The 26,080-nt window shown below is 48.8% G+C and overlaps 1 protein-coding gene across 2 annotated transcripts in view; it reads right to left on the bottom strand.

Annotated features, from left to right (window-relative positions):
• Kcnn3 (potassium calcium-activated channel subfamily N member 3) overlaps nucleotides 1-26,080 on the bottom strand; it is a 156,043-nt gene that overhangs the window by 89,846 nt on the left and 40,117 nt on the right. For both annotated transcript variants that reach the window (XR_015046700.1, XM_021158361.2), the window contains exon 2: nucleotides 21,895-21,990. Coding sequence is in view for 1 of the 2 variants with exons in the window: in XM_021158361.2 (XP_021014020.1) it covers nucleotides 21,895-21,990 (96 nt within the window). In the remaining variant the exon portion in view is untranslated. The remainder of the gene's footprint in view (nucleotides 1-21,894; nucleotides 21,991-26,080) is intronic.

The raw sequence follows: 26,080 nt of genomic DNA on the forward strand, positions 1-26,080 counted from the left end.
TGAAGGGCTCTGCCTCTTTCCTGGCTGCCCCTGACTAGAAGACCATTTATCCCTACAAACCAGCAGCAGGCCCTTTACATTCCGAAATGAAGTGTCAGCACACAATGACAGCTAAGGTCCCAAGATACCCCTAAAGTCACTTTTTATTCTTTTCTATCCTGATCATTAGGGAAAAAAATCTCTCTCTATTTCTGTTAAGCCCATTCACTCGAGAGAAATAGATCAATGAGAAAGCCACAGGCCGAGAGCCTGTGCAGGGCCTCTGAAGAGCACTTTCATTCTTCCCAACAGCCCACACCAGGATGGAGGATGCTCCTCCCACACACACCCTGGAAGAAAAGCTAGCCCCAAAAGTTCTTTAACTAGATAGCTCTTTCTTATCTATTATACAGCACAAATGCTCTTTCTGAGAGTGACATACCTTACACTTCAAACAAGCACAGCTTTTGCCACTTATTTTTAAGCGCACTTGCCTGCTAACGTGACAGCAAAAAACCCAGGGGAGGCAAAGGAAAGAAGACAGAGGTACAGCTGTTCCTGCAGCTGGCAGCACTCGCCAACCACAGTGGGACCTGGGAAAGTCCTCTGAGAAGACCCTGAAGCTCTGACACCTCAAAAGAATATGGGGTCCCAGTAGCAGGTCCCGATGAGGGGGGTGATGAGACAGGAGCCTCCAGATGGCCCCCATACCCACAGCTCTCACTAGTTACTTCACTGTTAGGGAGGATACCTGTTAGGGAGGATGTGAGCAGCACTCGTCTTTACGGATGAGGGAACTGAAGTAGAAAGGCCTAAACCACTAGCCTGGGGTTATATCGCCAGTAAAAGGCAGAGCTGAAATTTAGATCCAGATCCATTGGACTCTGAGCCAGAGGAAGACAAATGTCATGTGTACTTATCGAGCTTGTCAGCAGGGACAAAGACTGTGTGTGACTCAGGAAACCGGCGCAGAGTGGCAGGAGACACCTCCTTGACACCCAGCAGCTCTCCCTGGAGCAGAGAGGTGGGAGACCTCAGAACATGCAGGAAAGGGTCCAGGTAAGATGTAGAGTCCCCTGTCTGGTGACTAAGGCAGGTGGAGGTGAGGCAGCACTCAGGGCAGGGAAAAGCTCAGCCAGGCACAGAGCCCTGAAGTCTAAATGCAAGGGTGGTTGTTTAGGGCATGGGCCACCATGTTTTAGAAAGGCAACCTCATAACCCACAAATACAACCCATGCACACACACACAAACACACACACACACAAATATTACCTAGAAAATTACAGAAAAAAAGTTAGATCCAGTCATCATAATTCTCCAGTCAGGAATGTGTGTGTGTGTGTGTGTGTATCCAACTCTACCCCAGAAAACCAGAATGTCTCTGCACAGCCCCACCTGTGATCACCAGAATGCAGGGAGCTCCCAACAGCAGGCAGAACCCCTCAAGCCCCGAGGCTCCTATCACTCCTTCTGGTTGTGTTATGTTACAGCGCAGGAAACAGTTACAGTAGCCTGGAGTCTACTACTAGATGCTTGATGTTTGGATATCTGACCATTTGGAAGGGACAGGCTGTCTTTGAAAGGGTCTTGTCATGTTGTGCCCTGACAAGTCAAGGCTCTGACACCTTTCACTGGGGATGGGGCCACTATTTCCATGCCAGCTGCATGCTCTGGGCTTTGGTCTTGACTGGGCCTTGTGAACAGTTCAGAAATCCTGACTCTGCCCACCCAGGAGTCCCAGGCTTCTCTTCCCTCGGCAGAATCTCATAGACTCCAGCAGCCCAGGAAGAAGGGCCATTTCTTACTCCAGGTGAGCCATACTAGTAGATCTGTGAATGCTTGGGCAAACTCCAGGCAGGGTACTGTAAACGGTTTCTAGAAGTCCCGTTTGGGGCTTCAGCTGAAGGTCAGCACACAAGCTGCACCAACGGAGGTGGGCCCTGTGAGAAGCAGTCAGAATTGACAACCGCCGTTCAGTAAGGATCTGGTGTTGTTATTAGCCCTTACTGCACCGTCTTTAAACTAATCAACACCCGTCTGCTTCAGACAGAGATTTTCTTCAAAACAAGAAAAGCCTACACGTCTATCTAGCATTTGTCTCACTGTCCTGACCCAGGCAGACATGCTCTTTTCCTCTGAGCAGCATATTTTACAGCTAGAACCAGGGAGTGTGGGATCCTGTTTTTAAGAGTATTCAACCAAGCAAGGATGGGAAATGAGCCAGGGCATAGAAGAGCCCAGGGTTGGTGCACAGCTGTTCACACAGCTGGCAGAGACGCCCACAGCTGCCAGCAGCATCAGCCAACACCGATCAAGCCGGTGCTCCGGTGCTCCTGGTGAGAGATGTGTGAGTGGAGCCACTGGCCATTTGGCCAGAGGGAACAGGAAGGACATGTTTTGCCTTGCAAGCAACCTTTTCCCCTAAAGCTGCCCCCATCATCTGACTTCCCTCTGGCTGTCATGTTAAGACCTTCCTCTTCCCTAGCCTCATTTCCCAGCTAGGTAACCTTTTGATTTATTCTGACCATTTGCAACCTGGACTCTGTCTGTTTTTAAGGCCCTCGTACCCTGTGTGTCTGTAGTTTTCTTTCATACCCTTCATCATTGCAGCTATGGCCTCTTTCATTGCTGCCAGGGCCCCTTTGTCTGCACGACGCATTCACCTCTGCAATGATTCCTGATGCTCTCCGGGGGATTCCTGAGGAGGAGACAGGATTCACCCTGTTGAGGAGCTTGTAACTGTCCTCTTGCAGAGAGCACATAAATTCACAGGGGACCTTGGGGGCCCATTGGCACCTTTGCACTTGAGAGTAAATGCTGTTGTAAGTCGCCTGGATTCACGGTACTGGTCTAAGGGGCTTGACAGACTATCATAACCCGCAAGTTCAAATGTGCAGACACAGACAAAACTCGCTAAGATTTTATTATGGCTGAGAATTAATGGTGTGCCTTCACGTCCATGGCCCCCGCCTTCCCTGCATGGCGGTTTCCCTGCCTTTATTTCTCACCGCCATCTGGTTCCGGCATCGAATGCTGTACTGTAATTAGCTGTCTGATCTGACTGATTTACCTTTTCCTCCACTGCGAGCTATCTCAGAGCAGGGAAGACACTTTACCCTTTCCTAACCTCACACTAAGTAAAGAAAGAATCAATGTTTGTTGAAATCAATTGGGCCCACAGGGCTAGGTGATAATACGGGTAACACTAGCAAACATTTCGCTGTAATCTCCCTCATCTGCAAAGCCATTCATCTTCACACTGACCAGGACAGCATTATTAGCATCATGAGTTTATAGGTGAGGTAACTGAGGCACAGAGAGGTCCAAGCTAAATCAGGACCTGGTGGGCTGAGGTTTGAACCTGGGTAGTGTGCTAACATGAACAGAGGGGAAATGGACAGTTGTGCAGACAGCCCTGAAAGAGAGACCAGAGAGACCCAGAAAAGAACCTGCTCATCACAAAGGCTTGGTTCCTCTGGGTACACGTGATGTCCTCTAGCCTACAGCCCTGGCTACACAGAGGCAGAGCAGGGCAGAGGGGCCTGCTGCTCAGGGTCCCGAGTAGAATGGGAGGGGGCTGCAGACAACTCTAAGGAGACTCTGATGCAGTTACTCGGGTGACAGGCACAGCCAGGGCTATGGATTAGTTGAAAGTGATAATTCTATTACACTCCAGAATCAGCTGGAGAGCCTGGGAAATCCCTAAACTCAGGGTCTCCCCAGAGCAATTAAGCCCCGCTCTCTAGGGGTGAAGCTCTGGCATCATTTGGAAGCTCCCAGGGTGATTTCAGTCACCAAGTTGAAGAACCACTGCCTCTCCTGCAGTGTCTCACCAGGCCAGTTTGTCCTCCCCATTCTAGACTAAGACAAGTCAGGGTTCAAACTAGGGTGCCTTCTGTCCCCTCTCCCCTGACTGCCATAGGCAGAGGGCTAGCCTGCACTAGTGTGTTTCTCAGACTTTCCTGGATCTACCAATTCTAGCTCTACTTCCAGTCTGCCACTTAGCAGCCACATAACCTTGGGAGCTAATATACCATGAGAAAACTATGCCTTGGTTTCCCTCAACTGCAAGAAGGGGGGCTGTGGGAAATCACAACAGCATCCCTCAAACACTCACATCCAGTTCTCAAACCACAGCAAAGAAGAATGGGGGATGCAGACCCAATAAAATGGTTGGTCTGTGGAGTGGGGAGTTCTCCCTGCATTATCAGATGGCCACCATGTTGTCACAAAGGTCCTTGAAATACAGTGCAGGAGGTAGGAGAGTCAGTGGCAGTGTGACACAGCATGAGAAAACTCAACCAGGCCACTAATGGCTTGGAAGATGGAAGGCAAGCCACTGCCAGAAGCTGGGAAAGTCAAGCAAATGGATTACCCCAGCAGCCCTGCCGACACTTAGGCTTTAGCTGGCGCCATTTTGAACTTCTGACCCCAATCCCCGAGTGTAAGATAATAAATGTGTGGCGGCTCAAGCTACAGCCACAAATACAAAATAGATGGGAATAAATTGAGGATAATATGAAGGTTAAATAAGATCCTGTTTGTGCAGCACGGGGCCCTGTGCTCAATGCTTCGTTGTTTCACTGTCACCATCTTACCCAGCCAGGCGCCTTTAATGAGAACCAGTTCCCTGTACTTAGGGCACTGAGGGCTCCATGACCCATGTACTGACAACAAGCTTGTATCTGGGACCCGAGTCGGGCAATGGGACTGGCCAATCTTTAACAGGAGGGATAAGAAGCTCCCCTCAGCCCTAGGCTGGCCATCAACACTGGGAAGAAGGATGACGAAAGGAGGCCCCTAGGAGTGTGCTGACCACAGCCATGAGAAGCCCCTGAGGATGGCCATCAAGGGCTCCAGAGACCTCATCAAAGGGTTGAACCCACTAAAAGCTTCAGCAGGTACCCACATCAGGCAAGAACTGGATCCTGTGTCGTGAGCTAAGGGCGGTCTTATCAAGGAAGAGGCAATTAGAATATACTCACCAAAAGCCCCTGGCTGTGCCAGGCTTGGTGGTATTCTAAGCTGATACACACAACAAGGGTGTGTGCCCAGTCTAGTATACATGGAAAGAAACAGACTCGGGAAAAGCTAGCAGTTCAGTAGAGAGCAAATCTCAGCAGCAGCAGGGTTGACAGTCAAACTCATGATCCTAAATCTAGAATATTCCATGCCACGCCGTACTTCATTCTCTCTTCATAAAAGCCCAATTAATATTTCAGATCTTACTGATTTAGTCCCAGGAACACGAGAACATGGCAGAACACACCATTAATCTGCATTTCCTCTTTGAGATATGCCAGCCATAAAAACTGAAGCGCTCCCAAAACCGCGAGCACCTAGAAAGGGGCCTGGAGAGACTCTAATGCTGGGCATCCATCTCTGTCAGCTCAGGGCCGCTGGAACTGTAGCTCTGCATAACATTTAGAAGCCTGGGGTTTCCTGTGGTCCCTGAAGTTGAGCCAGCAGGTGAGGGACAACATGGCCACCCCCCACTGTGGATGCTTAAGGACTCTTGCACAATTAGAACATCGCAGCCATCTTGAGAACTAAATTCATCCCCCAAAGCACACCTAGATCGGAATGTTCTCTACTTCAGAGATCCTGTTCCTCACTGTCGTCCCCTCTCTTTTTCCAGAGCCAGGAAGTAAAACTCATCCCAGCTTTAAGACCACACTCACACACAAGCACACACAGATGCAGAGTCAGCCCACAGTGACAAACACGGCATGCTTCAACATACACACAAAGAGGAAAAGATGGAAGCAGTCACAAAAAGAGAGACAAAGACAGAGAAAACATAAAGAAGGAGGGAAGGGGCCAGGCAATACTAGCAAAAGGGCTGGAGAAGCTGAGAAATGGAAACAGGCTGTGAGCTAGGCCTCTGCTCTGTGGGCCAGCCACAGCCACGCCCCTGAGTTCCTCCCCAGGCCCAGCAAGCACATCTCCTCCTATGTGAATCCAACGTGGACACACCTTCTCAACTCACTACACACAAGATGGTCCATGCTGACTTTGGGTGACTCACAGCTGCACAGGAGCCCCTGCCACTGACGCTCTGGGATAATGGCAGTTCTCAGCCACCTGGCCAGACTATCAAGTTTGAATCTGGAAGGCAGGAAACCCATTCAAAACCCTGGCTTTGTGAGAAGCTAGGCCCCCAAAGCTGCTGGGGATGGATGTGTTTTTAGGTAGAGGTAATTGAAAACAGTAAGAGAACAGCAAGCCTGTAAAATCTTGTAAAGCTGATGGACTCTACTCCTGCCAACCATCCAAAAAGATCTGTCAGTGGGAGAGAAACTGGGGTTCCTGTGGGCCCTGCCCCAGGGGCGTGTTCTGTTGATGGGATGTGGAATCTCTGGATTCTAGGACTAAGATGGTACCTGTCATTCCTGATTCTCAACCAAGTGCATATGGTAGCTGGCATCTTTGGTCTTGGAGATCTCCAACATGGGAGACTTTTCAACCAGCATAGACCTGAACTTGGAAATCCAGGCCGGCGCCTGTGACCCAGGAACTACGTCCCCCACCTGTGTGTCTGTCTCCTCACCTCATTGCCACTGCCATCCGTTGGTCTTTGATAAGCTATGAGTAAGCTCTCATTCTTTCCTAAAATCTCTGCCACAGCAGCTTGGAGACATTCTCTAACACATACACACACACACACACACACACATACACAGAGAGAGAGAGAGAGAGAGAGAGAGAGAGAGAGAGAGAGAGAGATTACCACCCCTTTCCCTTCTCCTAAGTAGTTTTTGGCTGCCACCATTTTAGACTCACCGGGATGACCCGACCCCAGCCATTCTCACTTCTCTCTAGTCCCTTTACACTTATCTGTATCTTTTCCATTCCTCAAAGCACTAGGAGGCTTGCCACTGTCTTAGCTGTTGCCACATGGCTGACAGCCATCTTTGCTGGGTTAGAAAGAGTGGGTTTTACCCGTGTGACTTAACTCCAATCTTGATTAAAAGTGACCACATGGTATAAGCCAACCAAGAAAAAACAAACAAAACAAACACACAAACAGCCCTCATCCTAGCCACCTCTCCTGGCTGCTCAGCAGGCTCGCTCCCCTTCAGGACCCACCCACCCCCACAGTCCCCTTGCTCCAGCTTTCTCTGTCCTCCTGCTCCTCAGCACCAGTGTGAGGTCCTTATTCCCACGTAGGTGGGAAGCCCCCACACCCGCTTGCTGTTCACTGTGCCTACAAGTGGAGATGTTTATCTCAGGTTAGATCACAAGCCTGTTCATGACCAGAGCCTTGCTGTCCCCTGTGGTGCTTAGCTCTGCACAGACCTTCAATAGCTCCCTTACTTAGGGGACTAATCACCTTTTGTCCAGTCCTCCAGCAAGGTGGAGGACATTGCTATTTCTAACAACAGCGGGAAGGCAAACGTCGCCTGGCCTGCCCCTCCCCACCTCCATCCTACACACACCCAGCCTAGGCGATTCCTCTTGGCTCTCAAAGGGCTACCGCTTCTAGGACATTCTAACAAGTGGTACCGCAGAGAACTGACAGGAACATTTAGCTTCCTGCCCCAGTGACACCCAAGAAGGAACTGGGAGAAGCGAGGGGTGGGGTCCGTGAGCAGAAAGGTGTCCGGGACGTTGGATGTTATGCCTTCGCTCCTGCGATGCTGCCTCATGGTCTGAATTCGGAGGCTGAGGCTGCTCTGCACCTGGCGGACGGCTCCACCGTGACTGGCTACTGATCCCTGCTTTGTGGCTGTGGGGAGCTTAGTCACAGGTCAGCAGCAAGGGCCAAGCCCAGCTGCTGGGGAGGAGCAATTGGGAATATTAGAGCCGCGGGGCATGCGGCTCTGTGTCAACACTCTCCTGTAGCACAGGCTGTTGGAGCAACATTGTTACAACACAGTCTTACCAAATGGTCAAGTGTCATGTGTCACCCAATTTCAGAGCCCAGGCGCAGCTTGCTTTCCCAGCACCAAGCAAGCACTGTGGCTCAGTAAGCGTTGGTTACATAAAATGAGTGTTTCACAGGTGTGCCTGGTGTGTAGGGAATGGTGGGGCGGACAGGGGCAGGATACTGCAGCCTAAGGGAGACCACTGATTTTTAGAATAAATGGCTTGCAACTATTTGGGCTTCTTTTTTAATCCCAATTCCCTCTGTTTAGTCCAACAAAAGAAAACGACTGTCCCAGATTCAATTTCTTGTTCCACATCTGTCTCAGTGATTTGAACAAGGCTTTTACACCAAAAACAGAACAGAATGCTGGGACTGCCTGAAATACCTTGCTGCTGAATGAGATAAAAGAAACTCAAGCGAAATCTCACTGGGGCAACCAAAGGGGCAGCTTTCCCTCACCTCCCCCTCCCCAAAAGCTGCCTCTACAACAGAGATGACAGGATGAGGGACCAGGTGAACAGCTGAAGGATCATCAGCTCAATGAAGACAGCATGCTTTGAATGAACCAATGAGCTGCCGTGGAAGCCATCTTTGCTACAGTCAGGAGAATGAGAAAACCAGGAGGTGGCCCCCTACTGTCCGGGTTAGGGTGGTGCATGGACCCAGTACAGCACTACTGGGATCTGTTCAGAGCAGCCGTGATGCACAGGACGCCAAGACCTATCTGGAAAAACACCGTGCTGGGAAGGTCTAGGTCCCCCTCAGGAGGTTTGGGTATAAGACTGCAGATGCACAGCATAAGAATGGTCACTGAGTAGAGAGCCTGAGAAGGCTGCCAACCCTGGCCTGTGGGATTATAGCAAGCAAAGACAAAACATCTAAAGCAGGCCCCAGACTGTCCAGTCTTCAGTGCCTTGGGCTGAAGCAAATAAGAACACAAGAAATAACAGGACTAGTGGCTCCAGACAAGATGAGGAGGGCACAAGTAATGGGTGTCAGTCCAAGTGGGGCAGGAAGGCAAGCAAGATCAAGACTCTATAGGGCTCAGCCAGGCAGCCAGTGTGCAAGAAAAGCCAGCACCTACCTACACGTGCAAGAAAGGGGAGGGCAGGCAAGGAAACTCAGGCATATCACCAACACTGCAACCTTCTCTTCCCTCAGGGAACTGGACCCCTCTCTTAGACAAGTGTAGGACCCAAGGGGAAGACAGCAAGGAAACCAGAAAGGGAACGAGGTTCTAGCAGATGGGGCTGCCAAGGCCCTCGGGAGCTTGAAAGGTAGGACCAATTGTGTTCGTTGCTTTTCAGCCCAGAACCCCATCACGTTCACTCTTCTCCACTATGTTAAGTCCCACAACCCACCCGTGTTCCTGAGTGCTTCTGGATACCACCGGAGTCAGGGGCACGGATGGGTTGGAGAATGGAGTGCACCCTAACTAGCAAAGAAGTCTGCAGGGTTTGGAGATGGCTGTCTGTTTGAGGCTAGCTCTGCCTCTCATCAGCCACGTGACTTTGAATAGATAATCTCTCCCCTCTCAGCCTCACTTCACTTATCTGTAAAATGAGACTGCTGTCAAGGATAACTGGAATCCCTCGACCACACGAGATGAATGGACACGTGGCTTGCTGCCACTGTCGCCATGTGTGCAGCTGCATGCCAGGTCAAGGCTTGGAACAGGACCGCAGCCTGGGATATAGCGTATTACACAGGATGGAGGTGGGGTCAGGACTGGATGATAAAGGATGCTTGTGCAAATGAGGGCATGAAGCAAATCTATTTTGTATCAAAGCACATAGGTTACATAGAAGGTAATGAAGTCAATTCTGATGATAATCCTTGAACCACACATGAATATCCCTTAATGCCATTGAACTGTTTTGTAAAGTGGCAAATTTTCTGTTACATATATTTTACTACCATTTTTAAGAAAAAAAATTTAAGGGCTGGAGAGATAGCTCAGTGGTTAAGAGCACTGACTTCTCTTCCAGAGGTCCTGAGTTCAATTCCCAGCAGCCACATGGTGGCTCACAACCATCTGTAATGGGATCTGATGCCCTCTTCTGGTGTGTCTGAAGACAGCTACAGTGTACTCATATACATTAAATGATTAAAAAAAAAAAAAAGAACATAAAAGAAAAAAGAAATAAATGACAAAATCCAACCTGGACCCAGGTCAAGTGCCCAGGGTGCCCTCCCCTCTGGCAGGGCAAGTTTCAGAGTGAGTGCTGGAATGTTTTCTAACTTGCACCAAGTCTTTTAAACCAAATAGAAATGAAGGATGGGTTCTGTCTTCTCCTAATCCAACTACTGTGTTAGAAGGATCTGAGCAGTGCTGATTTCGCCATCTTTCTTCTTAGAAATGGGAAAATGTCACTTGACTAGCTCCTTGCCCAACAGGAAACTAGAATTACCAGAATTTTCTTGGCAGCATAATGCAATAACAAGTGTATAGAAATTTCTAGACGGTAAAAACTGTACAGTGTCTTCCGATCTTACAAACCCTCAGAGTCAGATACTGCTCGCCCACTTTAGAATCATCAAGCTCCTGCTGTGTACAGACCTTTACTAGGCATTGAAGGAGCAACTACAGAGATGGCTACTGTTCCTCTGAGTGTGCAGAGAACCTTGGTGGTGCTGTCAAAGCGCATGCCCCTAGGGAAGTGGGGTTTCATAGCCTGTGGGAGACCAGACACAGAACAGTGGGGCTAATACACATTGCTGATGGAGGATTGTCACCATTGTGGAGAGAGATCAACATTTAAATATGGTAGCTATACCCTGCAGGGTCAGACTTGTCAGTCATGGATTACTAAATAAAAACCTCAAGCTGGGCGATGGTGGCACATGCCTTTAATCCCAGCACTTGGGAGGCAGAAGCAGGCGGATTTCTGAGTTCGAGGCCAGCCTGGTCTACAAAGTGAGTTCCAGGACAGCCAGGGTTACACAGAGAAACACGAAGAAAACAAAAAAAAAACAAAAAAAAACCAACAACAAAAAAAAAACAAAAACAAAAAAAAAAAAAAAACCAAGCAAATAAATAAATAAATAAAAATAAAAATCTCAGTACCAAGTATAGGATACTTCCCTATGGGGTCAGGAAGGTCCCAAAGGCCCTTAATACAACCCGAGCTATTGCCATAGCTCTTTGTTCCTCCCCGAAAAACTAAACTGAAAGACCCAATTGCAGAAGGTACAACATACTTTTGTTAAAGGACATAGTGAAATCAGGCAAACTTGAAAACATCCCCCCCTGCTGACTAACTTTCATCATGCCAGAAGGTGGCAGCCAGGCCATCCCTGCATGCTACAGTACCAATCCGCTGGATGAGATGTGCCCACAAGTGCAATAGTGGCACAAAGGTTGTAGATGTAACCAGCTGCTTTAGGGTTGGATTTGAGACTGGGTTCACAGTAAAGAATCTAGGCCTGGTGCTGTAAAATGGTCCAAAGTCCATGAGTCCTGAGGTCACAGGCCCTAGGGGAAAACCTGTTACTGTTGTTTTACTAAATGATATGCTGTCAAACTATCTTCCAAATATCTATGCTTAGATCCATAGAGTAGTGCTGTGCTTAACATTAGCCAGAGAATCCTCTCTGAGCAGTGGTCACAGTTAATGCAGAGATCAATATTTAGTCGTAATACTGAGAATCAATGTATACTGAGTGCTCAGCCCTAAGTGGGACCCCTATATTAATAGCCCCAAATAAACAGAGGAGGAAGATAACTGGGTATGGTGGCACACGCCTGAAAATCAGGTCAGCTCTTAGGAGGCTGAGGAAGGTAAAGCCACAAGTTCCCAGCTACTTCAAATGAAGAAATAAACAAATACACACAACATAGCAATACAAATTTGGATGAATTAACTCTGAAAAAGCCTCAGATGTGCAAGTCCCCACAGTCAGAGACAGATTTTTCATGATGTGAGCTCGCTGCCCAGGGACTTTGGAGAAGGAGGCTGGAACTGAGCGATAGAGGAGCTTGGGCACATACCGTGATCATTCTCAAGGCTTTGAATAAGGCCGGCCAGTTTGGTTTTGGAAAAGACTTGAGAGAAGTCTCTTTTAAACTACAAGATACCAGAGCCCACCCCCAAAAAAAAACCTGTCATTTTGATGGCTTTCTATTTCAACATTGAGGCCATTAGCTAGGTGTCCAATTCTGCTTCTGAGAAAGAGGCAAGGCTGTTAAGAGAAAGATGAGGTTGTTCAAATAGGCCCCTCTAGGAGCCTCTTGACCACGCACTGTCTTTCATTGTCCTCTGAAGCTCTCAGCCACTTTCCTTCTGGTTTTTATCTCCCAGTCATCAAGTGTCCCTCAGCTGTGGTACCTTCACAGAACCAGAAGCCCCAAAGATCATTTGGCCTGATCTATCTACTTTACAACCACAAAAAAATAAATAAAAGAAAATAAAGTTGAGCTAATGGTAGCCTATCTGGATACAGTGACCAATACTCCAGACACAGGCTATTACATCCTGTGAGCACAGAGCTCACTGGAGCTGGATCCCTGGGGTGGGGCAGATACGAGGCCCTTCACACTAGCTCAGTCCCCCTGGCGGTATGATGACACTTTACACTGCTGAAGCCTCCTGAACAGCACACCCAATGTTCACTCCTTTCACATAGCCCAGGGTGAAGACAACTGTGTGGTTTCCAAGGCAACCTATATTCAGGTGCTGGGGCCTGTCTCAAGCCAGTGAGGGGAGAAGAAAAGGGAGAAGTCACCTTCCACTTACAAACATAATTCCTCCCAAACTAATTTGCCCCGGAGCCCCGTCAGGATCTAGGACAGAGACACCCAGGGCCCCCGGAAGATTTTGGAAGAGTTGGCAGGAAGAATTTGCAGGGCTGGAGAGATGATTCTGTGAGGATCCTGCATGCTGTCCAAGCGTCGAGCGTGAATACCTGGCTTCAGATCCCCAGCTCCCACCTAAAAGCTGGGTGTAGCGGCCATGTGCACCTGTAAGTCCACAAAACACGTGCGTTCTGGAGATTTGCTGGCCAGCCAGCTTAGGGGAAACGATGAGAGACCCTGGCTCAACAGAATGACAGAGAAAGGTATCCACTGTCAACTTCTGGCCACACATAAGTGAAAGAGCACACACACACACACACACACACACCTCCTCATTCATCCTCTCCCACAATTAAAGAGGCATCGTCAATGGCACACAGCAAGTGGACTTGGGAAGTCTAGAGCTGTTTATCCTGGCTGGGACAAGTCTCAACATGTCCCAGATATGGGTTTTTATACCTTTAATAAGCACGGCACACACTCTGTCAGGAAACAGTATGATTCAGGATACCCATTTCCCAGAGACAAAACTGGAGATCAGTACCAACAGCCAAGATAGAGCCTGGCCCTCCCCTCGCCCCTGCTATCATGGCAGAGCAGGCATCTTAATGCCTGTTGAGTGGAACAGAGGCAGGAAGCCAGCTATGAGGCAAAAGGGTTAAACTCGAGTGTTTAAATATTTAGAAAATAAAGACACAGTGTCACATAGAAATTGACCATCAGGGCTGATGTGGTAACCATGGTGATTCATGGCCGGGGCATGAGGAAGGCTAACCAGAGTGCAGCAGAGAGGACTAGAGAGCAGCAGTGGGCAAGACTAGTTCACAAGAGTAGCCTGTTGAGACCTTTGTTCTTTGGGATACAAAATTCACGAGCCAGAACCCAGCACTGTGGACTGAGACTAGTCCAGTCTTTTGGAGATGAGTTTTCTCCACAGAAGGAAGAAAGACCGCATCTGTGTTCCGTTCACTCACTCACTGTTCAGCCCGCTCTTTCTGAGGCTCACTATGTGCTAGACAGACATCTCTTAGCTCCAATACAGTCTCCATCACCATGGAGCCCACATCTAGAACAGTGGGGCTGACTAAACCTAGCATTTACCATCTACCAATCAGGCACGCCGCAGTAGGCAAAGAGCTAATGCTAAGTCACAGCCTAGACAGGCTCCTGGCTTGGAGACTGGAGGTGTCCAGAGACAGTTCCTAGAGGAGGGATTTGCAGGCTAAAAGTGAAGATGGTGAAGGGGCATGTCTGTGAGGACACTCCCAGATTATAAAGCACCAGCTAGGCGCAGTGCAACCAACGCCACCCAGGCACTGCCCACATGCCAGCCACTGAGTCTCCTATCTTCAAAGAAGGTGGACTGGTCCCCTGCCAAAGACAAGCATCTGTATTCTTGCTGCTCGCTCTCTCGCTTCCTCGCTCTCTAGCCTTCTCACGTTCACTCTCTCCTTTCTTCTTTTATTGAGACATGGTCCCACACCAGGCTTCCAACTCTTGATCTTCCTGCCTCCTCCTGAATGCTGGGGTACAGGCATTTGTGGGTGTCTTCATGGCAGGCTCTCCTCTCTTGCTTCCTTCTCTCCAGCCCTACCAAGTACAAGCTGACCCCAAGATAAACAGCACCGCGCTGAGTCCCTGGAACACCCTCTCCCATCTTCTGTTTCTCACGTGTACTGTGATCTATCAATGCAGTGTTAATGAAAGTGGAACAGGAGATGGGCACACACTTGGCAGAAGAGGCTGCCACACAGAATGTTCTTGTCAGGCTGGATTCCCCTGAGAACCACCTGAGCCCTGGTCTCCTCTGTGCTGACCACACTGGGATTGGACTGATACCTTGAGACCAAGCCGTGCTGAGAAACTAGGCTCTTCGTATCTCAGGAACTCAGAGCCGGAATTCATTTCATGTGTTGTGTGGGTGTGTGTGTGTGTGTGTGTGTGTGTGTGTGTGTTCACATGCATGTGAAGGTCAGAGATCAACATTAGGTTTTGTACTTTTTGTGTCAACTTGACACAAGCTAGAGTCATTTTGGAAGAAGAAACCTCAATGAAAACTATTCCCCCACAAGTCTAGCCCAAGGGCAAGCCAGTGGTGCATTTTTCTTGATTAATGTGCCCATCTTACAGCGGGTGGTGCTGCCCCTGGATGGATAGTCCTGGATGGTATAAGAAATCAGGCTGAGCAGACTCGTAAACAGTATTCTTCCGTGACATCTGCATTAGCTCTTGCACCCAGATTCCTACCTTGAGCCCCTGTCCTGACCTCCGCGGATGATGAACTATAAGCTGTAGAACAAAATGAATCCTTTCCTCTCCAAGGTGCTTCTTATGGCATCTTATCACCACAGTAGAAACCCTAACTAAGACAGCTGTCTTTCTTAGTCCCTCTCTGCCTTATTCTTTGAAACAGTGTCTCACTAAAACTGGAGCTTTTACATTTTCCTAACTTGATTGGCCAATGAACTCTAGAGATCTACCTTTCTACACACAGACACGGAGAAACACACACATATACATACACATATGCACCCCTCAGAGGTTGCAAACCCACCGAGCCCAGCTTTTGTGTGGGTGCTGGTGACCTAAAATGAGGTCCACATGGTTGGCTGGCAAGCACTTTACTGAGACATCTCCTCAGCCCCAGAATTAGTACTTCAAATGCATCAATCAAGCATCCAGGAATTCCACCCTCAGGACTGCCTATGGTGTATCTGCAGAAAGGACGGACAGCCTCTAGCTCCCATGGAAGAAAGGCGTAACTTCTTCCTCCTCTTCTTGTGTAATTCCAGACCAGCTCTTCTCTTACACATAAGGTCCCTGCTCCAAGCGATTCCAGCGCCCAGGTTCACCTCCCTAGGAAACAGACCTAGCCCCTCTAGGAGACATGCCCCACTGCTTCTTCCTTCCTGACACGTGGACTCATGCCTCCTCTTATGGTGCTTAAGACCCTGGGTCAGCTGGCTCAAGGTGGTGGTCAAACACATCCCAGAGGCAGGGGTGTAGAATGAGCTCTGAGCGTTAAGTAAATAGATGGGCATTCTGGCTCAGTGTTACAAATCACATGTGGGTAAACTCGATAATTTAGAGACATCAGTTCAGAACGCAGCTGTCACACCCTTCCTCTTAAGGCCAGGTCACCTTCTAAGTTCAGAATGTGATTTGAGTTCACTTCTCTCTAGGAAGAGGGGGGCAAAGAGAAAGACTGGACTGTCTGCCTGTCCCCTGATGAGAAGATGCCACTCACCTATTTAGCAAAAGGACCCCAAAGAGTATGCACCAGCGACACTTCCTGTATCACAGGCATTGTGTCTTGGTGACAGTGCACTGTGATCACCCAGGAGGCTGCTTGGATCTCCTGGACAACAGCACCACAGTGGGTGAGCTGTTTACAATGTGAGCTGTCTCTTGACTATAATTTATGGCCTATAATTTTAAACAAGTTCCTTGACTTCTGAAAACCCTATTGGTATTTAATAAAAAATATCCACTTTTATATACCTAATAAATGAAAATCTCCAGTTTGGGTCCCTTGGGTTCCAAACTCATAAAGTTGAAGACTCATATCTTATCACTATCGTTATGTTTCTGTCACATTGGAGGAAACTAAAGAAGTGTGCAGAGGCTTCCGTGAGACCCAGACAGGGAGCAGATAAACCCTGTCCCCCTGAGTCAGCTAATGAAATAACACAAGTTGTAACTGATGGTGCTTGCAGCTTCTATCCAGGGGCTTCGTGATGTGAATTCTCTCTGCTGTCCACACCCCAAGCCTAAGCCAGCACCTCCTCCCTGGGACTCTCTACCCTTCCTCTCTTGCAGGCTCCTGGATCAGAAGGTAACCCCTGCTTATCCCCTCTCCCTTTCAGCTGGCTCCTTGCTGGTAGCCCACCAACAGTCTGCAAAGGCAGACAGACCACCTATGTTCCCTGCCGCCACCCATTCAGTCTGCCCCCTCACCTACACTGCCATTCCCAGTGACTGTCATGACAAGGAATAAGTTAAGGCGAGGACAGTGTGTTCTTCAGCCCTGCCCTCCACACTGCAGATGCAAAGGCTGCCTTCCTGTCCTCCCTCTTTGTAATCTTTATCAGTCTCCTAGCAGCTCCTCCTCCACTTACTTATCACCTGTCAAGGTTCCTCTGGGGCCTCTGCCCTGCGCCCTTCTTTTATCTCACTGCCCCTGCACATCCATCCCTAACTACTCGACATCATTAGCTCCCATTCCCACGCTGGAGACAGCCAGAGCCCCCCCCCCCTCTTAAGCCAGAGTAGAACCCAACACCCATCCCACCTTGACCTCCTTCTGTGTTTTCAGTTTTAATGAATGGCATTCTCCAGCACTGAGTTATCCAAGCAATTGGGAGACTTCTCTCTCCCTGCCAAGAAAGTAACCACCCTAATTGGTAACCAAGTCTTGTCGTTTCCATTCTCTCAGCCTCTCTAACACATGTTCCCTCCTCTGTCCCCATTCCTGTACTCATCCTGGTCAGGCATCACTGTCCTTCACCTGGATGTTGTAACCGGCTTCTAACTATCTTCCTGCCTCTAAAATTGACTCTTCTAACACTCGCTAGCAGAGAGCATGTCTAAAATGTAAATGTCCTCCAGCTTGGCAGTCTTCAGTGATTCCTGCTACTGCCTTTCAAAGCTCCTTAGCAGGACAAACAGGTGCCACTGGGCCTGCCCACCTTCCGCAATGGAGCACCCCCCCCCAGCACTGTCCGCCCCCCAGCACTGTCCGAGACCTTAGCCTGGAGACATTCTGAACAAGACACTGAAGTTTCCACTCCTGGGCTTCTGATTATTCTATGACTTCTATTTGGGATATTGTGGAGTTTGAATAAGGATGCCCCCCATAAGCCCATACATTTGAATGCTTAGTCATCAGGAAGAGGCACTATTTAAGAAGAACTAAGAGGTGTGGCCTTGTTGGAGTGGGTGTGGCCTTGTCTAAGGTATGGCCTTGATGGAGTGAGGTGTTGGAGGAAGTTTGTCATCTAGCATGGGCTTTGAGTTTTCAAAAGCCCATGCCAGGCATATCTCTCTCTCTCTCTCTCTCTCTCTCTCTCTCTCTCTCTCTCTCTCTCTCTCTCTCACTCACACACACACACCCTCAGATCAGCTACTGCTCCAGTGCCTTGTGAGCTGCCCAGCTCCCCACCCTGATGATAATGGAGTATATAACCCTCTGAAACTGTAAGCAAGCCTCCATTTGAATGCTTTTATAAGAGTTGCCTTGGTCTTGGTGTCTCTTCACAGCAATAGAACAGTGACTGAGACAAACAGCCTTCCCACCCTGTGGGCAAGACATATAGGCCCTTATCTGAGCTGAAGCATTTTCGTAATGCTCAAATTTGTTCTTCACAGCAGTCCTTGTGGTAGGGACTACCACTAGTCTGATTTTTCGAGAAGGAAATAGAGTAAAGGAGAGTTTAAACAAAACAAAACCCTAAAGGTCACCTACCATATACCTTTACCCTAAAAGGTGACAGAGTCTGGCCTCTATCCAAGCTGGGCTGCTCTGACCTCCATGTTATCAGAAACCTGCTTTCTCCTGAGTTCAAATCCCAGCAACCACATGGTGGCTCACCGTAATGAGATCTGACGCCTTCTTCTGGTATGTCTGAAGACCGCTACAGTGTACTTACATATAACAGTAAATAAACAATATACATATAAACAATAATCTTTAAAAAAAAAAAGAAAGAAAGAAGGAAAGAAAGAAAGAAAAAGAAAGCCTGCTTTCAAGGACAGCATCCGACACAGTTGAGGCTGGCAACCCCTCGGAGAAGCGATGGTGATGTCAGAATTTCTAGGGATAAGAGCGCCTCACTGGCTGTGCACAGAGCGACCTCACTAAACCCCTGCTGAATAAATAATGGAGCTGGATGGGCAGTGGAGAAGAGGCAGGCCAGCTATCAGGAGGGCAGCCAAGCCCAGTGCCTTCCGCATTAAGCAGGGGTGCACCAAGGGCATCTGAAACATAATGACACAGGAGTGCATTGTCTATGAACAAGTATGGCTTCCCGCTACATTTTAGTGAAGGTCCAAATTGCATAGCTTTTGCATTTTCCTTTCTTCTCAGAATACACTGGCCTGGGGATAAAAGGTACCTAAATCTTTCAAAGCTCCACTCTAAAAATGCCACAAAAGATGAAGGCTGAGGAGAGGCGGGGTGAGCATCTTCAACAACAGAAGTGACCACATGGCAACCTGGCTCTGTCCTTGATGCTCCAGAGACAGGAGTGGGGCTGAGAGCAAGTTCCTCTCTGCAGAATGGGGTGTGTTCTAAATGCATGCTGTCACTGGTAGGGACCCTCCCCAGGCCATTACTGTAGCACCCAGAGAGCCCAGCAGGCCCTGTGCTAGGCAGGTGGCCTTAGGAGATGGCACAGCCACAGCCTTCCCACCCTGCTCACCGCAGCAGCGGCTGGCCTGCCCTGAGGATGGCATTTCCATTGTTTCCCCCTGGAAACTCTCTGTCAGTCACACAGGGGACAGCTCCTCCCTAAACACTCAGTAACCAGGGCCCTGAAAGATGAGCATCCACACCTAGACTGGATAACTTAAAACCAGGACCCTAATAACTAGACAAGGAAACTGAGGCCCAGGACCACACGCAAAATCATGATGTCACTAGTTTTAGAAACAAGAGTTCTTCAGTCCAGTACCTTCTATCCCAGCTCTCTGTCAGGCATTGTATATTTTTGGAAATGCAAATATTAACGACATCTGTGTTTCTTTGTTTCTGAAGTGATGGAGAAAGCCATCATGCAGAAAGCTGTAGTCTGGCCAGGTGATGGCAGATGGGAACACCTCTCTTGCTGGCTCTCTGGGGCCAAACCATTCCGATTCCCTTCAAGGAGACAAGAGACAGCCCAGACAGCTGTAGGGAGAATGCGAGTGTTAAGGTGAAGACACTGTCACTTCCCTTGGGAGTCAGTGGGTACAGCACAATGAGGGTCTACGACGTCATGGAAACCGAGCCTAGCCACAGCAGGAGGAGAGCCAGACACTTGCAGTTTTGGGCAGCAGTGCTAGTGGCCATGAGGCTGGCTCACCTGGCATATTCCAAAATGCAGCTAGAAGTTAGAGGACAGCTGTGTGTGGAACAGGAAAGAGAGCAGGGTTTCCATTTCTAGAAACCACACTGTTCCCAGTACCATCCCCACGCCCTTAAAAATTCACCAGAGTGGATGGTGGGACTCTCATTCTTTGGGTGGGAAACTGAGGATTTATTATCATCCAAGGTCATCCAGCCTGCAGTGACTGAGGTAGGAGTCAAAGCCACTACTTTGGTCTGAGTGTAGCTCAGAAGCAGAACACTGGCCAGATGAGCCCAGGGCCTGTGGTCCATCCCAGAACAACTCATAACAGCAATTATATAATTAAATCAATATCAGTAATAAATAATATCAATTAAAAAGACCAAAGCCACCCATTTCTCCTTGTTTCTCTAAAACTGTGAGTGCTGGGCCAACAACGTAAGTTACCCAGAAAGCGTGGTTAGGGTTGAAACAGACTGGTCCTAAGCTGAGGGTGGACTAGGGTCTGCCAGCAGCATGGCTCTGTCCCCCAAGACCAGAGGCACTTTGCAGTTGAACTATGTCAGGTCTGTGGACCTGAAGCAGGAAAGAGGACTGACCCGAAGAGAAGCAGAGACCTTGCTCCTTCCTCACAATGCCTGGAGCAGAAAGGAGAGGTGTCTGGGAGGACCTCCGTGTGCTAGAAACTGCCCACTGCCCCTCCTCCCAATCCAGGTCCAGCTGAGTTTTGATTCTTCTTTTTCAACCTGGCCTCTATGACAGCTTCCCACACAGCCCATCTCAGATGAGAACATGAGGACACCCAGAGGTTGGAGAGCCTCAGAACCCCGTCCAGCTGGGTCCAGGTAGGGCTGAAGCCGATGCTGAAGGTTCCATCCTGGCATGGTCCCTTGGTCATCGTCACTTATGCTACTGGCTCCTTTCAGAGATTTGCTGGACCATGGTCTGGGTTTGAGTCCAGAAGCTTTGCCCAGTTAGAACGCTATGAAAAAAGTTGCCTAGTAACCTCTGTACTCGGCCCTCAAAGTATAGCCCAATCTAAGTACACAAGACTGCAAAACACTAGAGTCCAGCCTCTAAATGGGTGTCCTATGCCACTGACATACTGAGATTCCTATGGCCAGAAGAAGACCTACAGTAAAAACCACCGCATCCCATCTAGCCACAGGAACTCCAGAACTTGGCTAGAAGCTGAACCCAGGGACAGGGAGGCTCCCCATGATATCTCTGTGTCAGGACAATGAGAACAAACGGACCTAAGCTTACCAGCATGCCAGCTAGCATTTACACATACACACAACCTTTTTACTCTACCCTCACAGGGAGCCCAGCAAAGTTGAATAAAACTTCCTTGTTCCAGGTGAGGAGGCTGAGACCCAGAAAGGTCACAGGACCAGCCAAAAACACACAGCAAGAAGAAGTCCTGGCCAAGACTTGACCCCAGTCTTTCTGACTCCTGAGTTCTGGTCTTTGTCAGTCTCTTCCTGCTGCCCAGATGTGACTCTGTCCATGCTCCTCTGACCAGAGGATGGGGGGTGGGGTGGGGGGAGTATCCAGATTCACACACACATGATCAGAAACATCTGGATATCTTGGATGACCTGGGTCAGCAGTGAGCAGATCAGTCTGCAGGCCCCGGGGGTGGGGGAAGGGTGACAACTCATTGCCACAAGAGGATGCCGGGGTCCACTCAATCCTGCCTCAGTCTCAGTTCAAGTTGAACCAACCTCCCTATATAACCAGCCAAGCTGGGTGAATACCCAGATGTCCAGGAAACATTTCCCAGAGTACTGAACCAACCCTAGGCAGCCAGAAATAGAGGCCTTACCTCAACCACATCACACATTACATCTTCTCTTGCTAGAAAATGGCAGGCACATCCCAGCCTGATGTCTTCAAAGGAGGAGTCTCCACATTCAAAACTTGCAGGCTCCCTGCTGGTGTTTGAGGCACTGTGTGTGTGTGTGTGTTCGTGTATGTGTGCACCCACACACAGCCCCCAATCATGAAGCCTTATGCCTATTTATGAGGTCACCCGAGAGGAGGGTCACAGGGTAGCCTCAAGACACCCTCCATGAGGACCCAAAGAGAAGATTGCAAACACCATCTTGTGGGGCCACTCGAGTTGGGTTGAGGATGGGCGGGTTCAGTCCAGACCGAGGCAGAGGGATGGGCTACCACTTGAAGTCAGGGAATGACATACCTGTACTTCCCTTGTGTGATAGGCGATGATCAAACCAAGCAGGATGACGGTGGATAAACTGATAAGGCATTTCAGGGCCAACGAAAACATGGAATCCTGCAGGAGAGAGGGAAAGAGAGTTAGGGAGCCAGGCGGGAAACAGCACATGGAAGAGGTATAACAGGAAACAGCAGGGCAGAGGACAAACCATCCCCAGTTCCTCCTAGGAGCAGGGTAGAGCAGTTAGCCTGAGCCCGGGCTGCCCCTTGTGAGCCTTTGCTTTCAAGGAGAAAACATCCTTGCTTGTCCAGAATGACCCCACTGTGGCACAAGGTTTTATGTACGTGATACCTGACTAGATTCTAGTTACTGCTGTGTTGAATATTTGCCTCCACACTCATAAGTCGTATGGGCGTAATTATTTCTTGTGCCACTATTATATGGTTTGGGTGTCCATACCATGACAGCTTGTGTTTCTATCGTAACACAATCCAGAAGATTTTGAGGTCACTTTTGTCTCTGGCCAGGAAGAGCTCCATCAGGAATAAATCAGAATGCCCTGGTAGCTGCTCTGTCCCCTGGCTCAAGCCAAGGGCAGGAGAGGGAGACAAGAACAGCAGAAAAGTCACTGGATGAGGGGCCAGCAAAGGAGCAAAAAGAGGTCCAGGGCAGGGGAAGGTTGTGGTGGCCTGCTGCTCAGGGCAGAGGATGCTCCCTGCAACTTCAGCCCAGGTGACTTAGAGAGCCTATAGTCTGTGTGTAAGCTCTTTGGCTGTCTGCTGAGTCCAGAACCTGCCCCAGCTACTCAGAGCTGCATGACCATCAATGGTACCTGAAGCAGCTTGGCTCAGTGAGTGCTGGCTGTCAGTACTGTTCGCCCCTTTCCATCAGAACATCTAGTTAGGGCTTGCCACACTCCTGAGTGGGGTGAGTCTGGAAGGAGAGCTACCTCCAGTCATAAAGGAACACAGGAAGAGCCCTGAGCAAAGGCAGCTGAGAGGTCAGGCAGCATTTCCAAGGACCACCAAGTGGGCTCTCTACATGGTCTGAGAGCCAAGGAAGACCAAAGAAACAGTGCTAATCAATAATGCCCAATTTTTGCTCACCCCAACTGTATAGAATGCCATGGGGGGGGGGGGGGTTGGTGAATGTATTACACCAGAGTTCAGAGCCAGGGCCTCAGTCCCCCAGGCCAGATCACTGCTCATTGCTCCAGGCCAACTCTCCACCAGGAGACAGGGATGCTCCTGACAAGACCCAAATGGCAGATCAAGACAAGAGACCAAAACCCAATCAGGCGATAAAGACTATAACTCTATTTTTCTCTCTAGAGCAGCAATGGTTATAAGCAGCCATGGTGCATTGCAAAAACAACTAGAAAAGGACCAAGGTTCTTACCACATAGAACTGCACAGAGTTTGAGGTGATGGGGGTGCTGATCAAGGTGATATGATAATTACACACCAATACACGTTCCCAAGCCACTAATGAAACTCCCATGAAGGTGTACAAATACTATGTCTCAAGCCAAAACAACTAAGACAACAATGGAAGAGATTTCAACAGCAAGACATGATTAATTGCCAAATGATACTATGGGAGAATTGCGAAGACTTAAGGGAGGGAGGCATCACTTGCTGGCAGAGGTGAAGGTATTTGGGACCTGCAAAGCAAGATTCTATGGTCCAATATGGCAGCTACTGTTAAGGGGACAGCTTGATCCTTGAATCTGGGACTTGCAGGTGCCCATGCTGACACTCTCCCCCACCCACTGTGGACTGAGAACGGAAGCTGGTCTCTCTCTGGTGTGTCTAGCCCTCCCAGCATTCATTTCTTTGATATGGCTATTGAGACCAATTTTATGCCAGGCACAAATTAGCCCTGGAGCCATAGGGAGAACCAGTGAAATAACTCATGCGTTCATTCACTCACACTTTGGTTCCTTGTGTGTTTGGGTTTGTATCATCTGTTGATGTGCACAGGTAACAGCAGGCATGTGCATGCACTACAGCACTCACGTGGAAGCCAACAGACAACCTTTGCAAGTCAGTTCTCCCCTTCCACCTTCATGTGAGGTCCAGGATCTGAACTCAGATCCTCAGGCTTCAGTGGCACCTGCTTTCACCTGTGACCCCATCTCCCCAAGACCCCATTTTATTGTTTTCTGAGACAAGGTCTGGTTATATAAACTCACCATCTTCCTACCTCAGCATCCCAAGTTATAATTCATTTAATTTTTGCAACGATTTCAACCAGTTCTTGCCTGCTGAGTACCTGTTGGATACACTACCATGTGATCCATGCTGGGGGGACAGACAGAGCGGGCCCCGCCTACCAGGAGGGCCCCACCCACCAGAGGTTTTCAGTTTGTCTTCTTGCACAAACTCTCACTTAATTGCGCTATAAGATCTAGCTGTAGAGAAATGTGTAGATTCTATACTACCCAAAAGCGGACAAAGGCTAGGGGTATAACTCAGTGGTAGTGTAGCTCAGAGGTAGAGGAGTAATAGTCACACAGGTCCCAGGTTCCGTTCCCAGCACTGAGCCTATTTAGCATCTTCCATGACCTTCAGAGTACTGAGTACCCAGAGTACCTCCTTGAGCTCACGTATATAAGGGTGTCTCGGTGAGTCCTGGCACTTTGCTGATGCAATGTGGGCACCAAGGAAAATAGAACACAGTTCTGACCCTCCAGAAGGTTCCAACCTTTGAAAGCTTACTTGATGATGATCCCAGACCTAGCTGGGGCTGAAAAAAAGGAGGGGGGAGGCTGAAAGCTCAGGGACACGAGGTTGATGTGAGACCAGATGAATTTCTCTACAGGAAAGAACTGGGACAGTTCAGAGTGCTTTCCGGCCAGAAGTGAGCATAAGGTCCTTGTCAGAGGGGCCCAGAGGCATGTAGGGAGCATCACACCCACTCCAGGATGACTTGTGACCAGTGGCACACTTCCACCTCCATTTCATGTTCTTGGCAGAAATTAGCTAAAGTCAACCTCTAAGTGTGTTTCCATCATTTTCAAGAGAAGAGGTAAAGGATGGGGGCCAGACGCTGTCTCCTCTCTTTTAAACCTCTTCCATTTCTTCTCAAAGTTGTTGCTTTTCTATTAAAAGGCAGCTCCCAGCTGCTCAGTGGTTTTGCCTGATGCAGCCTGCTGGGCCAGCATCAGCCTGCAGAGAGACATAGCTATACACTGGACTAATGGAGAGTTACATACAGCCTTGAGATCTCATCCCCTGGGAAATATGTCAAGGAAGTCTAACTGGATCTAGAACATTTTTCTATTCGCTAAAATGTTGAATTATCTTCTTTTCCACCTGAACTCCACTGACATGACCCTCCGGGTGACACCAATGACACAAGCTGACTAATTAGTCACCAAACACCACATGGTGGGGCACCTGCCATACCCGCTGTGCCCCAACCCACTCCATCTGGGGCCTTAAAATTGACTCGCTGGCTGGGAGGAGTCCCATGATCAACTGATCAACCTTTTTCCCTTGCATTTTTAAAAACAAAGAAATAATCCCCAGCACGAAGAATACACAGGGGTGTTTTTATATGTGAAGATTTTACTTTTAGTCTTAGAATCTGAATGTAAGAGGGGTGCACATGAGTGCAGCACCCACAGAGTCTGGAAGAGGGAGTCAGATCCCCGGCTAGAGTTACAGGCAGTTGTAAATCTCCCGATGTGGCTGCTGGGAGCCACATTCAGGTCCTCTGCAAAAACAGGATGCACTCTTAACGGCTGGGCCACCTCTCCGGCACTCTATCAGGAGTCGTTTTTATATCCGTCTAGTCCTACAGGCTCATGGATGTGCAAGCGGCTCAGACCATCTAAGGACACCCAATGATGGACACTAGTACATCCCTGAAGACAGAGAGTATCTGAAGACATGGAGAGAAATTGTGATGGAATATTAAATGGAAAACTTTGAGCTCCAAACTGTGTATGTAGCATGGTTCTGATTGTTTTTGAAATTTCCCATGTAGAAAAAGATTGTGAAAAATATCAATATTCTGCATTGTAGGGCATTTTCTTACCATGTTCCTTCTCTCCTCAAATTATTAATAAGGACATAGCATTTTGTTATTGACAAGTTTATTTTTCAAAATCTGAGCCCTGCACTGCCAGTAAGAGGCTTTTGTGCAGTGAAGAGATCCAGCTTTTCTTGTCACATGAACTCTGCCACGGGTGACAGCAGGA

This window comes from Mus caroli, unplaced genomic scaffold, assembly GCF_978045245.1.
Source record: "Mus caroli unplaced genomic scaffold, Mus_caroli_1 scaffold_3, whole genome shotgun sequence".
Lineage (NCBI taxonomy): Eukaryota > Metazoa > Chordata > Mammalia > Rodentia > Muridae > Mus > Mus caroli.